Source organism: Echinops telfairi, unplaced genomic scaffold (genome assembly GCF_000313985.2).
Source record: "Echinops telfairi isolate 266 unplaced genomic scaffold, ASM31398v2 ScPeMD7_7457;HRSCAF=8495, whole genome shotgun sequence".
NCBI lineage: Eukaryota > Metazoa > Chordata > Mammalia > Afrosoricida > Tenrecidae > Echinops > Echinops telfairi.
Genome location: NW_022111357.1, coordinates 8,428,572 through 8,446,128, shown reverse-complemented (window position 1 = coordinate 8,446,128; position 17,557 = coordinate 8,428,572). Strand labels below are relative to the sequence as shown.

The window sequence follows — 17,557 nt, the reverse complement described above, 5'->3', positions numbered from 1 at the left end:
GATTATTTGGGAAAAGTTATAGAACAGACTGCCATGAATAGCTTTGCTTATATTTGCAGACATTATTTTCCAAATAGCTGGGAAAATGAACAGCTTGTTCTGGAAGATCGTCTTTCCGATTTGTTCCCAGTTGCCAGTCTGTTAATCACATAAAGCACACGGATAGCCTGCTAATGCTCTCTACGACCTGCATTTATTGTCGGTTGGGCATGACCGTCGGGAGCTCAGCGAATCCCGCCCGAGGTTTTTTCTCTTTTGACTTCCTTGCACTTTGGGCGCCCCGCAGCCACCACGGGACCCTCTCTGGGGCCTCTTCATCAAAGTCCTGACCAACGCAGATCTCCTCCCACCATTGCCACAGCGAGCCGACCCCGCCCCCCTTATTCGGCATCCACTTTCTCTCTGAGGGGGAGAAACCACACACCGGAGTCGTGTAAACGAGCTGAGGGCGAGGCTGCCGAGGGCGAGGGTGGGAGGAGGGCTGGAGCGCAAGCTGGGGGTCAGTCTGTCAGACTGTCAGGTGACAGAGGAGCTGCAGGACAGGCCAGAACCCGAAAGGAGTCGGGTTCAGCTTGGGACCCGAGCTCCACACCGAAAAGGCCAGAAGCAACTGGCTAACCCGGCCGGGCCAGGAGCTCCGCCTCCGGGTCACAACACCCAGCCAGCGCACCCCCAGAATCGCCATCCCGGTAGCCCCTCCCCTGAGCTCTTGTCCTAGGCCTGGCAGTCAGCCGCCCCCGGCCACCTACCGGGGCTCAGGGCCGCACAGCGGGGCCCCGACTCTCGGCAGCCTCTGCCTCCTCCCGGTCCATGGGGTGGGGGCCCCAACCTTCGCCCCCCTTCACTCAGAGGAGGAAGAGGAAGAAGGTAGTGCGGGTTTCCCACCCGGACAGCTACCTCTCGCCTCAGCCTCCTAGGACAGCGACGGCCGCCGGAACCACCGCCTCCTCCCACCGCTCCGGGCTCAACCCGGAAGCACACTCTGCCTGCTAAGCAAGCCCGCCTTCTCCCGGAAGCGCAATGCCAGCCACGAGCCCGAAGGGGAGGAGGGGCAGCGCTGGTGGATAGAACCACGCCCACGCAAAGGAATCCGGGCCTCCAACCTTTCGCCTCGAGCTCTCCAGAGGCAGTCTGCACTTTAGCCTCCCCCGCGAGAGCCCCAGGATCCCAGAGTCGGGCAATACCCACAAGCAAGATGGCGACAACGGCAGCGCCCCCCACGGCTTAGCGCCCAGCCATACTATTGGCCAGAGTCTGAAGTGAAGTCTCCGCGGATTGGTCGAGAGCGGTGCGTGGGTGGGGGTGGAGCTGCTGCAGGCTGGAGCCCGGAGTGGGCAACGCGGCGTGAGCAGCGGTCCCAGTACTGGCCTCAGGCTCCCGGAGCATCGCGCTCGGAGAAGACTTCGCTGCTCGGGGCCGCAGCCTGGTGAGCTCAGCCCCTTTCAAGCCCTCCCCTGCATCCCAGCTGGGACCTCTCCGAGCGGGCGCTCGTCGATGCCGGCACACCCCGGGGGACCCTGTCGCGACTCCACCGCTCCATATCGCGACATCACCGTGCCCTGTCGAGACTCCATTTTGTCAGAGCCCTTTTCAGTATATAGCTCTATATTTTTTATTTGCCCTGTCATCTTTGGGGGCTGCCCCGTGTCGTGATTTTTTGCCGTGATCTCTCCGTGACATCACCACGCCATCGTGAAGTGTGATCTCATCGCTGCCCTGTCGTGACTTCATCAATGTCGTGTTGTGACCTGGCCGCGGCGGGACAGGTGGTGACCGCCAGGAATCCTTCTCCCTTTCTCATCTCCCATCTCAGCAATCACGCTTCGATTATCAGGCTTTTGGATTCTCCGTTGTCTTGGGAGCTTCCCGGGACCCCTTCTTGCTTCTCCAACCTCTGCCAGTATCCACAGGCTGGTGGCAGGGCGGGGATGGTGAGGAGAGGGTGCTCAAGGGGTTAATTCTGCTGCTGCTGCTGCAGCTGCAGCCTCTGCCCGAGGGAGGGAGAGGAGAGGAGGCAAGGAGCCCGCGGGGGCGCCTGTGAGCCCTGGCTGTAGGGGTGGGGTCCCCAGAGGGCCTCCAAGTCTTCCTTGGTCAGCACCCAGCAAACTCTTCTGCTGAAGCTCATTCCTTGCCTCCTAGAAAGAAGGGAGAAGAAGCAGCCTGGGATGTCCCTCTCCCCCCTTTTAGCCTGAGTCTGGATAATCGAACTTGAGCCCTTGTCTGTCTGCATTCCTCCCTGTCTGTCCTTACTACACCTTCCTTGTGTGCCTTGATTGAGGAAGATCAGACCAAACTGGGCCTGCTGTGCCAGGGGACAGCTGAGCAGAGGGACCTTTTCCCTGGGTTGAGAGGAGCTGTCCAACAGAGCAGCGGGATGCATGGTCCTTCTTTCCTTTGCTTTCCGGAGGTGACCTTGGGCAGGGGTCCCTTCCCCATCCCTAAGGATTTTTAGGTCCAGCCCTTTGAAGAGACTCCCCCCAGAGGGAGGTCAATCCTGAGTATCCTGCCTCCCCTGGTTCTCCCCTCCCTGTGTGCTAATCCCTCCCTCCATCTTCCACTCCCACCCCCGCCCCCGCCCCTCCTCTGCAGAGGGATGCTCAGTCCCTCTTGTGTTCACAGTTGGGCAAGGCGGGCACCATGGCCTCGGATTGTGAGCCAGCTCTGAACCAGGCAGAGGGCCGAAACCCCACCCTGGAACGCTACCTGGGAGCCCTCCGTGAGGCCAAGAATGACAGTGAGCAGTTTGCAGCCCTGCTGCTAGTAAGGAACTGGCTGGAAACTGGGAGGTGGGAAGGGTTGGGTGGTTGAGTGCTCTAGTAATGGGGTCAGTGAGTCCCCAGAGATATATAGGTGGTGCTAGGGCCCCGGAGACACCAAAGAGTGCCCAAGACCCCTTCCTTTGGACGCCTTTTTGCTCCCCTGGGAATGGAGGTGCAGTGAAGGAGGGTTTGTGGTCCCTGGAGGAGGCTGCCTGGGCTGTTCTCTGGGGCGTCCCGGAGCAGATGGGGACTGACTCATAGGGTAACAGCAGCAGGTAGTAACTAGTGCAGAGTACTTGAGGCTGAGGATTGCTGCTCTGGGGGTGGAGAGAGTAGCAGGGCTGAAAGGGGCTGGAGAAGACCCTAAGGGAGAGCCAGGGTAGTGATAGGTAGGATGAGTACAAAGGCACTGGTTTGGGGCTTAGCCTTGCTAAGTTAGGGACCCAAGCTAGGGACAGCAGAGCAGGAGCTGCAGTGCTGGGAATGGAGGGGAGGGGGGTGAGTGTGTGGGGGGTAGAGGGAGGAGGGAGAACAGCGCTGCTAGTTTGCCATGGCAACAGGGAGAAGGCTCCAGAGTCAAGGGCTCACACTGCAGCAGAGGAGGTGTTTAGGTGATATGGAAGGGGAAATGTTTTGACAGCAGCGCGGCGAGACACAGGAGCCATTTCCCCTGAGAAGGTGGCGGGAATGGAGCAGAGGCTTCTCCCGAGGGAGCCATCAGAGTGGACCCTCAACCCTCGGGGGATTGTAAATACCGAGTTCTGAGCCCAGTCCAAGTCAGAGTGTGGGCAAATAGAGGAGGCATCAAAAACACCTCCGGACTGACCAGGAGGAGTGGTTGAGGAAGGACAGACCTTCCTTGCTTGGAGGTGAGCTTAGATGTGAGGGATCCTGGAGGCCACGCCTCTCTGCCTCCAGGGAGAAGGCAGGAGCTGGACAAGACCAGATCTGGGAGGCTTCGGAACTCAGAGGAGCCCCATTGCATAACCTACCGCTAGTCCTCAGCACTTCAGGGTTCAGGGAAGGACAGTCGTGGCCATCTCTTTTTCCATCCTGCTGACAGTCCCCCACCCCCACCCCCATAGGTGACCAAGGCAGTTAAAGCAGGTGACATCGATGCTAAAACTCGGCGGCGGATCTTCGATGCCGTGGGCTTTACCTTCCCCAATCGCCTCCTGACTACCAAGGAGGCACCAGATGGCTGCCCCGACCATGTTCTGCGGGCCCTGGGTGTGGCTCTGCTGGCCTGCTTCTGTAGTGACCCTGAGCTTGCCGCCCACCCCCAAGTCCTGAACAAGATCCCCATCCTCAGCACTTTCCTCACACCCCGGGGTGACCCCGATGACGCTGCCCGCCGCTCCATGATCGACGACACCTACCAGTGCCTAACAGCGGTGGCAGGCACACCCCGGGGGCCCCGGCACCTAATTGCTGGTGGCACCGTGTCTGCCTTGTGTCAGGCGTACCTGGGGCATGGCTACGGTTTTGACCAGGCCCTGGCACTCCTGGTGGGGCTGCTGGCTGCAGCCGAGACCCAGTGCTGGAAGGAGGCGGAACCTGACCTGCTGGCCGTGTTGCGAGGCCTCAGTGAGGATTTCCAGAAAGCCGAGGATGCCAGCAAGTTTGAGCTGTGCCAGCTGCTGCCCCTCTTTCTGCCCCCGACAACCGTGCCCCCTGAATGCCTCCGGGATCTGCAGGCTGGGCTGGCGCGCATCCTGGGCAGCAAGCTGAGCTCCTGGCAGCGCAATCCCGCGCTGAAGCTGGCAGCCCGCCTGGCGCACGCCTGTGGCTCAGACTGGATCCCAGCGGGCAGCTCAGGGAGCAAGTTCCTGGCCCTGCTGGTGAACCTGGCCTGTGTGGAGGTGCGGCTGGCCCTGGAGGAGCCAGGCTCCGAGGTGAAGGAGGATGTAGTGACCGCCTGCTACGCCCTCATGGAGTTGGGTATCCAGGAGTGCACCCGCTGTGAGCAGTCCCTGCTGAAGGAGCCCCAGAAGGTACAGCTTGTGAGCATCATGAAGGAGGCCATCGCTGCTGTCATTCACTACCTGCAGCAGGTAAGGGGTTCAGAGGATCCCAGGGTGGGCGGAGCCAGTGCACCAGCCCCAGGGCAAGGGAGAGGGGAAAGTAAAGCCCCCTGCCCTGGTGTGCTGGGAAATGGGGCGCTCCTGCACCATGCCACTTGGGCTGATACTGCATCAGGCACTTCAGGGAGTAGTGTGTGGCCAGACCTCCCTCTGCTCCCCCCTCCCAGAGCCTCCACACAAGCACCATACCACACACCATATGTGCTCTCACATTATACTGCACACACACAACACAATAACCTCCCTCCCACCCACACCACTCTCCCCCAAACACACACACTGTACAGGACACACATCTCTCCCCAACACACATCAGTTGGAGCAGTCTGTTGTACTCCATCCGTAACATTTTTTCACACACACCAGTGATGGTACAGGGAGAAAGCCCGAGGCCGCCTGGTCCTGGCCCTGGTCTCTGCAGAGGTCCAGCTAATTCTGTTGGACACCCCACTTCTCCCTCTCTGGCCGAGGGTGCAGCATTCCTGTCCCACAGAGATTCAGTCACCACTTGGGTCACTTCAATGGCCTGCTCCAACCACTGATCTCCCCAGCCTTGTAGCCCACACACCAGGCCAACTCTGTCCTCCCGCCACCCCCACCCCACATCAATCAGCCCTGCTGTAGACGAGCGCTTACTCAGCCTTGGTCCGGTGAGTGTCCTGGCCTTGAGGTAAAGAAGAGGTGGGGCCCAGGGGGAGCTAGGGTGTGCTTTGAGTCCCAGGGAGTGTGGAGCACTTTGCCTGAGGTCCAGCTCACTCTGCATACGTGCCCAGTCAAACCCCTGTGGAGCTGGTCTCTTCATATATAAGGTGCTCTGTACAAGGGTCGTAAGAAGACTTAGCGCCTGCCTCTGATTCAGAGGTTAGAGCTCTCTGCCTTGTGTGTTCTGGGGCTGGCCAGCAGGCTAGCCAAAGCTGGGAGGGTCTCTGGTCCTGCCCCATCTCAGGGGAGACTTTTGGCAACAGGTGGGGTCGGAGAAGCAGAAGGAGCCCTTTGTGTTCGCCTCGGTGCGGATCCTGGGCGCCTGGCTGGCCGAGGAGACCTCATCCCTGCGAAAGGAGATCTGTCAGCTGCTGCCCTTCCTCGTCCGCTACGCCAAGACCCTCTATGAGGAGGCCGAGGAAGCCAATGACCTCTCCCAGCAGGTGGCCAATCTGGCTATCTCCCCCACCACCCCAGGACCTTCCTGGCCAGGGGATGCTCTCCGGTGAGTTAGTAGTCACAGTTTGTCCACTGAGACACCCCCTCCCCAAACAGGGCTGTGCCAGGCTCCTGGCCAGGGCATGAGAAATGGTCTTCTAAAGGGTCATGTCTGTTGGGGAAGGCCTATTCTCACAAGAAACCTAGACTCCTAAATGTTACTTACTGACCCCAAATTTCCCTATAAAAGGTGGGTTCACATTCATTGATCACCTACTGTGTGCCAAGCATTTTGCTCTACCTTTCACTATAGTGACCTCATTGGTCTCCACAGTAAATCTGTGACCTAAGTTTTATCGCCATTTCCAAGAGGCTCAAAGAGGCAAAGGAACTTGCTCAAAGCCTTCTTAGTGGCAGAGCTCAGGTTCAATCGTAGGCTGATGCCACTCCAAAGCATGTGCTTTTTCTGTGGTCCCTACAAGGAAGTGTCCTCTTCTCCACCTGATTTCCATCTCTCTTAGGTGGTACCTCCCTCTCCCACCCACCCCCAAAAGAGCATTCTTGTGCCTTCACCTACGTCTGTCCCTTCCACACCCTCAGGCTCCTTCTCCCTGGCTGGTGCCACCTGACAGTGGAAGATGGGCCCCGGGAGATCCTGATCAAGGAGGGGGCCCCCTCACTCCTGTGCAAGTACTTCCTGCAACACTGGGAGCTCACATCGCCGGGCCACGACACTTCAGTGCTGCCTGACAGCGTGGAGATTGGCCTGCAGACCTGCTGCCACATCTTCCTGAACCTGGTGGTCACTGCACCAGGGCTGATCAAGTGAGGGGCTCGGGAGAGGTCAGGGAGGAAGCTGGGGGCTGACACTTGCCTCCAGTCTCCATCTCCCATTTTGTTTACCTGTGCCCATGGGTTTCTATTAGTGCTCCCATGAAAGGTTTCGTAGTCGGCAGATGCCAGGCCATACAAGGCTCTGGCATACCTAGAACTCCCAGCAATTCTCTCTGGGCCTATCTGCCAGCTCTAGCCCTCACCAGACTTGATTCCCCAGATGCCACTTTGGGACCAGAGCTAACGCTTCACATTGCAGCCTGAGTACTGGCTAATCCCTGGCCAGGGAAGCTGGGAGCTCAGGATTCCAGGCTTTCCAAAGGACTCGTGTCCACACTCACACCTGCCTCTCCCCATCCTTCCCCAGGCGTGACGCCTGCTTCACGTCTCTCATGAACACCCTGATGGCATCGCTGCCTGCACTCGTGCAGCAGCAGGGGAGGCTGCTACTGGCTGCCAACGTGGCCACCCTGGGCCTTCTCATGGCCCGGCTCCTCAGCACTTCTCCAGGTAAGCCCCTGGGGGCTCAATCCTAATGGGGAGTGGGCAGCCAAAGTACTAGGTGGGCTTCCTCCATTGCAGGCATAAGTCACCATTGTCAGGAAATGGTTGTGTACAATTTTCCAATCAAGAAGGAATCTCTGGCAGTTACTCCCATCCCCCACCCCCCACCTCCTTCCCAAAATGACACCATTCCTTCCCCCTTAAGACTTTTAAGGCAAGGTCTGGTGGGTGTTAAGCACAAGCCTGCTCACAGGCACAGGCATAGGCCCTTCAAATCCCCAGCGGCCCCAGGGATCTGGATCCAGTGTTTTCAAGGTAGAGCCGCCCCCACCCAGGCCTTGAGTCAGAAAGCTGATTCCCCTCCATTGAGCTTTTTCTCTGCTCAGTACCTCACCTCCCTCGGTGGCAAGCTTCAGCCTCTGCATTCCTGTTTGATCACCTTCACCCCGATGCCTCCGAGGGGGGATGGTGTCCCCTCCAGCCCCTGCCAGCCCTCTGTGTCTCCCACTTTGGCCGTGGGTGTCTGCTTGGGTCCCTCTGTCCCTCCCTGTTCCCTGTGCCCCATCTGTCAGGTTGGAGGAGCTGAGCAGATGTCCGGGAACAGGGTGTAACATACCCTTAGCTGCCTCTTTGTTCCCTGGTGGAGATGGCAGCAGGGTACCCAGCAGTGGGAAGAGGAGCATGTTCCAGTGGCCCTGGACCAGAAGCCCCCCAGAACTCCCACAGTCCCCAGCTGCCCCTCACAGCACCTGAGTAGGGCCACCATGTTCTATCCCCAATGCCTACTCATCTCACAAATGCCACCAGGTTAGACTCAGTCTCTCAGAGAACTGGTGTAGCGTGAGGGCATCCCCGCTGCCTGGTAGGTAAGCAGAAGCTGCCTCATCAGCTCACCGTCCCCTCTGACCCAAGAATCACATGGGTGACATGGGTCAACCCTTTCTGCCCACCTCCTCCACCAAGGAGGTCCTGCTGGTTGAGTGTGCCATCAAGCCGGTTCTGACTCCAGTCACCATACAGGACAGAGTCCCACTGCCCCCCAGGCTTTCTCTGAGCTGCAGTCTGAGCGAGAGCAGTTCCCCAGGTGGGGTCCGACCACCAGCCTTCCAGTTAGCAGCCCAGCTCCTAACCATTGCGCCACTGGGCTCCTTAGCTGAGCACGGTGGTCCCCTTTTCGCAAATGAAGAAACTGAGACCCCGAGAAGTTAAGAAGGTGTCCAAAGTTCCTATTAACTCCAAGGTGGAGGATGAACCCAGCCAGTCTGACTTCAGGCTCTGCTGCCTCCAAACTGAAAGATCTTGACTCCCCGAGTACACCCACACCAGAAGGGGAAGGTGGGGTCTCCCAAAGCAACCTGCCCACTACCTCACACCCCCCCCCTCCTTGCCTTGCAGCTCTTCAGGGAACACCAGCATCCCGAGGCTTCTTCGCCGCTGCCATCCTCTTCCTTTCACAGTCCCACGTGGCCCGGGCCACGCCTGGCTCGGACCAGGCCCTGCTGGCCTTGTCCCCTGACTACGAGGGCATCTGGGCCGACTTGCAGGAGCTCTGGTTCCTGGGCATGCAGGCTTTCACGGGCTGCGTGCCCCTGCTGCCCTGGCTGGCCCCCGCTGCCCTGCGCTCCCGCTGGCCGCAAGAGCTGCTCCAGCTGCTGGGCAGCGTCAGTCCCACTTCCGTCAAGCCCGAGATGGTGGCCGCCTACCAGGGTGTCCTGGTGGAGCTGGCCCGAGCCAACCGGCTGTGCCGGGAGGCCATGCGGCTGCAAGCCGGCGAGGAGACGGCCAGTCACTATCGTATGGCCGCCCTGGAACAGTGCCTGTCGGAGCCCTGAGGGGTGTCCACTCTGGGGACAGGCCCAGGGCCGGTAGTAAGGGAAGGAGGGAGGAGGCATCTTCCCTGAAGCCCCCAAACGGAAATCCCCCTCCCTAGACTTCCCCCCACATTCCCCAGCTTTCTGGCTTTCCTGAGGGCCAGGGCATGGTGCCTGCCCCTCAAGTGTAAGGAACCGCCTCCCGCCCCTGCCCGGGGCCCTCGTGGGGGCAGGGATCATCTTGGAAATTCACGTGGATACCCTAGCCAGGCTGGGGAAGGTTGGAGTAGCCCCCAAGGAGGGGACACGAGGTGTCATTGTGCCCAATGTCTGGCTCCCCACAGGAGGGAGGCCCAGGGCAGGACAGGGCTGGCAGGAGCTGACTGCCACAGCCCATGTGCCCTGCCGGCCAGGGCGTGGACTCCCATAGGCTGTGGTGCCCCCGCTGGCCCCCAGTTCCCACGTCCTTTAAATTAGCCCTTGCCTCTTGCCCTTGGATCCTTGGGCAAAGAGCGGGCTCAGGCCATCGACATCACAGTTCTTCCTATCAGCTTTAGTGACCCAGGGTCTGAACTGTCCCCATCCTTCCAGGGAAACCCAGGGCAGACAGGCCTGGGAGAGGGTGGGGACACCTCCTTCCGCCTGAGCTTCCTTTGAGGAGACCCAGGAGTCCTCTGGCCCTGGTCTCCAGGCTTTTGTGTCGTGTTGCAGCTGAGTGACAATAGGGGTTGGGGGGTTATTTATTTTGCCTGTCCTTATCCCTGCTTGGGCGCCTGAGCGCCTGATCTGCCCTCCTGGTGCCATCTGGCCTGGCTGAAGCCAGGAACAGAAGGGCCGCATCCCCAGAATCCGCATGTTCCCCCAGTGATTGCACCCCATCTCCACCGCGGTGCCTGGCTTGAATTCCCACCCTGGCTCTGACTCCTCTCTGCAGGGAGGCGCGACTGGCGGCTCCAGCAGGGATTGCCTTTCTTATGGTCCCAAGCTCCCCACCCTGACCTCTCCCCCCACCCCCTGCCCTTCCCCATTGCGTTCTGTGATCGCCAAGTTCAAAGCTGTGCACATGTGGACACTCAATAAATGTTCATTGTTGACCAAGTGGCTCCTGCATGGTCTGTCCTACACTTTGTCTCTCCCTCCCAGGCGCCTCCCTCACAGCTCCCATTTGTCCCACACACTCTGCTAAGCACACTTCACATGTGTTGGCTCATACAGCCCTGGCACGAATCCTATGAAGAAGGCACAGTGGTTGTCAGGTGCCCTCAAGTCAGTTCCGTCTGCACAACAGAATGCAGCCCTGCCCAATCCTGCACCATCTCCAAGCCTTACACAGCCACGGTGTCGATCCACTCCCCTGACGGTCTTCCTCTTTGTAGCTGCCATTCTACTTTACCAAGCACGACACCCTTGTCCAGTACCTTGATTTACAGATGAGGACACTTGGCTCCGACTGTTTCAGCTAGTGAGTGCCAGAGTCAAGACCCCAAGCCCAGGAGCCCCAGAGCCATCGACTGACAAGCCTGCACTTGTCTCTGGTTCAGCAGGTTGAGAACCTCAGATATTTCTGGAGCCAGGGCTGGTCGGGGACCTGGAGCTTCATGTCCCAGAGTGGTAGCCTCCCCTTAGCATCAAGGGAGTGGTTGCCAAGAGAATGTAAGCTTAGCACTGCCAAGGCCCCCAAATCCCTAAAGAGAAGACAAATTCTAACCTACATTAAATTCAATTTTTATATGCTGTCAACTGCTTTAAAAATTAAAAAGAAAATCCAATCACTACTGACCCAACGAAACAGCCAAAAACCAAATGTGGCTTAGGGACTATGGAGTGTTCTCCACCGGTGCCAAGTGAGAAGGGAAGGAAAGCAGGCAGGCTTCGGTAGAAGGCTGGAGTCGGCCCCCACTGGCTTAGTGTGGAGACAGTCTAGCCCCAGGCCCACTCTCTGCAGACGGCCTTCCCCACCAGCATTTGCTCAGCACATCACATGCCAACCTGTGCTTGACTATGAACGGCCATTTACTGGGTCAACCAATAACTACTCTTCGCAGGAATGCTCTTGGGCAAATACGAAGACAGATTCCTGCCTTCAAGCAGGTGAATGTAGACTAGATTTCTACATTCAGCCAGCCTAGGAAGGTATAAACATAGAGGTCAGGACAGAGGGCAGCTGGGCACAAGAGGCTCAGTTGAGCTGCAGGCACCTGGGAAAAACCCAGAAGTATTTGCTCTGTGACCTGAAAGATGGGGCATGTCAAGTAGGCAGGTAGAGGAACCGCAGTTATAAAGGGATGCAAGTTTGGGAACTACAAGTAGTTCACTACCGCTAGTGGGGAGTGGTGGCATTGAGGCAGCACCCAGTAAGCCTGGGTCAGATGATACCAGTCCAAGTGTGCTGTGCAAAGCCCAGATGCAGAGTCATGCTGAGGGATCTGGCTACAGCTGTTTGAGGAGATTAAATGTGATCTGGTTCCCCGGTTAGAGAGGTGACTTTGGCTGCAAGATGAATAACCTGAGGCAAGGAGTTCAGAGGGGAGGTGGTGACTGAGTTAAGTGGCAATGAAGATGGAGAAGGGTGACACATTGCTATTGAGCTAATTCCAACTCATGATGGTCCTAAGTGTTCCAGAGTAGAACTGAACACAGAAGCAGGTCAACAGGGCTTCTCTGGTGGCCCTGGGCAGGCTTGAACCACCTTTAGCTAAGTAGTCCATTATAAATCATTTGCCGCATCCAGAGTTGGTAGGACTTAAGGATTAATGGGAAGTGGAGGGGGCAGGAAGGATGGGGAGAGCCAAAGATGATGCCCTGATTCCTGATTTCGGCCACTGAGTGAACAATCAGAAGAACGCTGGAAAAAGAATGGATTTGTGGGAAATGAGGTTAACTTGGTAAACAGTGACTTTGTGCTATTGTGGGATATCCAAGGGGGCAATTGGTTTCTATGATCAGCAGGGTGAAGAGAGGTCTGGGAATTGTCAGGCTAAAGCACTCAAGACCTGGCGGTGCGGTAAGTTAGGCTCTGGGCAGCTAACTGGAAAGTGGGTGGTTCAAAACTGCCAGCTACACAATGGGAGAAAGCTCAAGCTATCTACTCCTGTAAAAGTATAAAGATTTTCAGAAACAAAGCTGCATCTATACAGGGTTCCCATGAGCCAGAACCGACTTGATGGCAATGGCTGTTCTGGTGTAAGAGTCAGAATAGACTTGAAGGCCATGGGTTTCAGATCATGGGAGTGACTGATATCAGCTGAGGACGTGAAAAGAGAAAAGGACTGACCCCCCCCAAACAAGTGTCAATCACTCAGGGCCCCTGGTCTCAAGGTGCCCTCCCTGGTGCAGTGGGGGAGCCAAACCTGCAGAGCCACACAATACAGTGTGGACTGAGCTCTGCACCTTCACCAGGGATGGTCAGGGAGCAGTGGACGCCAGAATAGGAAGAGGGGCTAGGCTAACTTGGTAGGACCAAACTTGCTCCCAGCAACTCACCTGAAAGGGCGAACAGGAACTCAGAGCTGCAACGGTGAGATCTGTCCACGAGGTGGCGCCTCAGCATCTCCTTGGGCCAGATTTCCCCCATCCTGAAAACAGTAAACCAGGCTCAGAGCTGGAGGTTGTCAAAGGTTGGACAGAAGTGGGTGGCTGCATCACCTGAATTTTTTTTCCTAACAAAATCCAACTGCAAACTCATTTCCTGAGACAAGAAGGAAAAACCTGTGAGAAGAGCAATATATGCCAAGCAGCCAAATGGGAGTCCCTGTATGTGTGAGCATATTGCAGTGGGTCCGGTCAACCATGTCTTGTGTTCCCCTGTGGACATATATATCTCGTGATTGTCTCTGTGACTGCTGTGAAAACCAGAGGTGTCTGCATGTGACCCACTGTGTGTACACCAGGACCCCATGTGTGTGCATCCTAGAGAGAGTCATCGGCTATCCCCACCTCCAGGACTCCAAAGTGACTGAAATCCGAGAAGGTGACCAAAATGGAGCCTTTATAATGCTTTACAGGAGCAGATGGCCTCGTGGAGCAACTGAGGGTTTGAACCACTGACCTTGACCTTCCAGTTAGCTGCCGAGAGCCTACCTCACAGCACCACCAGGGCACAGATGCTTACCACTGGCAATCCCTACATCTGTCACTCACTCAGACCTCTCCCCAGGCTGCTGATCACAGAAACCAACTGGGTATTCCACTACCAGTCCAGTCACGGTTTTCCAAGTTGGCCTTATTCCTGCAAACTCATTCTTCTTCCAGTATTCCCCTTCTTATTCATTTAGGAGAAGCCTAGAGCAGCTGCATCTCACAAAGCACATTCCTCTCCCAAGCAGCCAGCAGCAAAATCACTCACCGATCAGTGTTCTTGTTCGCTGGTTTCCAGTCAGCTAGACTGGTGGTGACCCCATGAGTGTCGGAGCAGAACTGTGTTCCACAGGGTTTTCCAAGGCAACTGTTCAGAAGTAGACCATCAGGTGAGTGTGATCCACCATGGTTAGCAGGTCAAGGTCAGCAGCTGAACATATTAGCCATTCTTCACCACCCAGGGGCTCACCCGATAATGTGCCCCAATTATGCCTCAGCTCTTTGGCTACCCAGGGTGATGCTCTAAGCAGAGGTGAGGAACCTTTTTTCTGCCAAGGGCACTTGGATATTTACAATGACATTCTCGGGCCACGCTGGTCAAACATTTAATTCACTCACCTTTAATGTAATGGCTAGAGCTGCTTCCCTTTGGTGAGGCCTGTGATGTTAACTGGTATTGATGATGTTGCAGGCCTTATGTGGTCTGTGGGTTGGGCATCCCCAACTGCTGATCTGGAGGATCAAAATCGTGTCCTTCCATTCATTGTTTATTTAATAAGCGCAGTGCTGGGCACATTTTCTGCTTTGTTTTGTCTTTCTTGATTATTCTATTTGTGAAATCATTAATGAGACTGAGAAGGAAATTTAGCTACAGTGATAAAGGACCTGCCTGGGATTTCATGTTAGAGTATGTGAGCACTGTTTCCTGTAGATGGGCCAGGGGGAGTCCCAGGAGTTTTCAGTAGGGAGTAACATGGTTCAGCCAGTCTTGCTGCTGAATGGAATTGGACTGGGAGAGACATGAATGAGGCAGGAGACCAGTTAGAGGACTGTCGCAAGGATCTAGATGTCTCAGGGAGGAGCCAACTGTGTGTACTCAACCATTAACCTAAAGGATGACAACTCAGCAACACTAACAACCGGTGGGTCGTGACCCCTCTGGGGGTGGAACGACCCTTTCACAGAGATTGCCTGATTCATCACAGTAGCAAAGTGACAGTTATGAAGTAGCAACGAACATCATTTTATGGTTGGGGAGTCACCAAAACATGAGGAACTGTATTAAAGGATCATGGCATGAGGAAGGTTGAGAACCACTGCTCAAAAGGACAGGTCTGGCACTATATCTGCTTTTGTAAAGATTAAGCCCAACTCAACCCAGTGCTGTGGAGTCGACTCCAACTCTTCACATCCCTATAGGACAGACTAGGACTGCCCCACAGGGTTCCCTAGGCTGGAAACCTTTCCAAACACAGACTGCCACATCTCTCTCTCGGGTGGGTTCAAACTGCTAAGCTGCCAATCGGCCACTGAGCACCTTCCCATTGTGCCACCGGGCCTCCTGCCTAAAACTGACAATCAAGAGAACCTCATGGAGTAACACTACTCTGCAACACACGGAGTCCTAGGGTTTGTTTTATGGATTGTGGTGGTCTAGATTATGATCTTCAAACCTGAGTGCTTCTGAATTCCCGAAGGGTTGATCAAAATGAAGATTGCCAGGCTCCAACTTTAGCATGGCTGGTTCAGGAGGTTTGAAGTGGGTCCCAAGAATCGACACAGTTAGCAAGTTCCTCGATGTTGATGATGTTGCTGTGTACCAAAGCGCATATGTTGAGAACTACTGGTGTTTGAGGAAGAATATGGTAGCTTAAGGGGATGGCAGAGAGGCGATGAGTGTTGTTTAGCGGTGAGAAAGTATAACACTCTGTGAAAATTGGCCTGAGGAGTGAAGGAAAGCGAGGGTCTGGAATGTCTAGGATGTTTTAGCTTAAAGGTTGATGGTGTCATTTACTGAACACAAGAGAGGAAGCTGGTTGGGAGTTGATGATGGATGTGCAGATGTTGAATTCAGTTTGGGACTTGGAAAGTTTAGATGGCTACAGTCAGACAACTGGATAAAATATCTGGCATGCAATTGCATCTATGAGTCTAGCTCTCTAGTGAGAGATGCAGACTGGGAATGAGAAACAGACAGGAATCATTAAAGGTTTGCAAGGGGGCAAACTGACTCATGACAAGTGTGGATTGGAAATAAACTTAGACTCTGAGAATGAATAACTGGCAGAAAAGATGCGGTGGGGGGAGAAAAAGAAGAAAATAAGATTGAGAAATGATCCGTTTAGAAGGAGAACCAGGTAAGAAGGTTGTATCCCAAGGTACAGAGAAGTGAAGCACTCAAGAAAGGCACCAGACAAGCAGCCTGTCATGCCAGTCTGACCTTCCCTAACCTGTTGGAGAGGAGAGAGCGATCCCCAGAGCCAGACAGCAGCAACACTGTTGCTGCCCCTTGACCTTTACCTCTGACGTCCTGTGACTGAAGTTGGGAACAAGGTGACAGACTCCCACACCCACACCCGAAGGGGCTTCAAAACGTCCGTGCAGAAATTCCATTACTCCACATGATCTATAAGACCAAAGCAAGACAAGTCAATCCACCGCAGTTGAGCTGATTCTAACTCAGGGCATCTCCATAGGAGAGCAGAATTGTTCCACTGGGTTTCCAAGGTGCTGAATCCTGACAGAAGCAGACTGGCTCCTCAGTCTCCCCAAGAGTGGCCGGTTTGTTCTAACTGTGGATCTTTTCAATGAGTAGCCTGGTGCTTAGCTCATTGCACCATTAGGGATCCTCCATGTCAAAATAGACACCTGATCTCTGGGCAGAGAGGTAGAGCTGCCTCAATTCTCCTTTATCCACTAGTTGCTCTGCTTAATCTTCTTCCTAAGGAGCAGCAGCCAGTGAGGTGGGACCAAGGACCGTGAGGTTAGCAGTCCACCGCTTAGCCCACTACAGCACCAGGTGTTCTTAGTCAGAAATGAATGCTAGTCCAGGCCCTATGAACAACTGTTCTGGCAGAGAGAAGGGATAGAGCCTCACTACTCCCGCTCTGCTACCAAATGAGCTGTTCGGTCTTGAGCAAGTCACCTAGCCTCTGAGCCTTATTGCCTCTATCTGAAAAATGAGAATGATACGGAGTAAATGACTCACAAAGTACTTTAGCACAAAATCTGGGAGACTCTGTAATAAAGGTTTGCGGTTATGATTGCTACAGTGTCTCCTTGCTTCTTAAAATCTTCTTTCAGCTTTCTAAAATTCCTTAGCATTCCTCTCATTTTCCTTTCTACAGGACAGGAGGGTTGATTTTGGGGAGAAAGGAAGAGGGAGTGACCACACAGGCTGAAATAAGCTTTAGAGACCACCAGGACCTGCAGACGTAGCAACACGGAAACACACAGCCTGTGCGTGTTAGGGTGGGGGGGAGGGGGAGACAAGCAGACCCCGTCCACACCAGCCAGTTACTACATACACAACTGTCCCTGGGGGTCACCCAATCATTCCAGACACCTACGGTTTCAAAAACATCTTGACCCCCTTGTCAGTTGGAATTCGTGCCCCAGGATACGTTGGTCCGTTTGTGTTTAAAACTTCCTGAGCCCTTAGCTGGTCCCTAGGGGTTCCCAACCCCGGGCAGTCTGAGCAAAGTGGGCTCTCTTTGGGATAGCACGGAGACATAAACCTTGAGCGTCAGAGTCCCGGCCTCCAAGCCTCTGTTCCACCAGCTGTGAGCTGCCAGCCCAGAAGGCAGCTCAGACGTAGCCCAGGTAGGGCTCTCGGGCCAGCCTCACCCCAGCCCGCAGGAGTTCGAACAAAGTCACGCCCCGTCCCTTAGACCGCCGCGGGGGGCGGGGGCGGGGGAGGAGGAAGAGAGGGGGAACGCGGTCACCGCGTGTCTCTTTAATGCGCGCCCCCGGAGGCCCGGCGCGCCCCCGTCGCTATAATTGGCGTGCATGGAGCAGACTGCTCTCAGAGAGAGAAGGGCGAGCGCTGGGCACCCGCTGGCCGACTTTTCCCAGCACGATCCGACCCGTGTCCGTCCGGCCCGGGGACGAACGGTCGGCCCAGGTCCCGTCCACATGGGCCCGCCCGCAGGCGCCCGCCGCTGAGGACCCGACGCCCGCGGACGCACCCCGGGGCTGCGCGCGCTCCCCACTCCCGCGACCCCGCGCGCGCCGTCGGGCGAGGGCTGCGCCCCGCGCTCCCCGCCCCATGCTGGTGCACACTTACTCCGCCATGGTGAGTGCGCCCGGGCTCGGGGCTGGGGGCCCCAGCGACTGGCCCGAGGGCTCC

The 17,557-nt window shown here is 56.0% G+C and overlaps 3 protein-coding genes across 6 annotated transcripts in view; 2 read left to right on the top strand and 1 right to left on the bottom strand.

Annotated features, from left to right (window-relative positions):
* Positions 1-930, bottom strand: part of KIAA0319L (KIAA0319 like) — a 133,113-nt gene extending 132,183 nt beyond the window's left edge. Inside the window, exon 1 of one of the 3 annotated variants that reach the window (XM_045298891.1) lies at positions 898-930. The gene's annotated coding sequence lies outside the window, so the exon portion shown is untranslated. Of the gene's footprint in view, positions 1-749 lie in introns of all 3 variants that reach the window. The other 2 variants (XM_045298892.1, XM_045298890.1) reach the window with 2 other exon arrangements.
* A 392-nt stretch (positions 931-1,322) lies between these two features.
* NCDN (neurochondrin) lies at positions 1,323-10,226 on the top strand. Of its 2 annotated transcripts, none has more exons than XM_004704977.2 (7): positions 1,323-1,426; positions 2,620-2,760; positions 3,845-4,813; positions 5,809-6,050; positions 6,584-6,808; positions 7,185-7,327; positions 8,717-10,226. In XM_004704977.2, exons 2-7 carry the CDS (start codon positions 2,638-2,640, stop codon positions 9,151-9,153), a joined length of 2,139 nt encoding a protein of 712 aa, XP_004705034.1. In that variant the 5' UTR covers positions 1,323-1,426; positions 2,620-2,637; the 3' UTR covers positions 9,154-10,226. The 2 variants fall into 2 exon arrangements, with proteins under 2 accessions (XP_004705034.1, XP_045154828.1); XM_045298893.1 differs by lacking the exon at positions 1,323-1,426 and adding an exon at positions 1,499-1,766.
* A 7,250-nt stretch (positions 10,227-17,476) lies between these two features.
* TFAP2E (transcription factor AP-2 epsilon) overlaps positions 17,477-17,557 on the top strand; it is an 18,287-nt gene continuing 18,206 nt past the window's right edge. The window contains exon 1 of the mRNA XM_004705301.1: positions 17,477-17,503. Within this exon, the coding sequence (XP_004705358.1) occupies positions 17,477-17,503 (27 nt within the window). The remainder of the gene's footprint in view (positions 17,504-17,557) is intronic.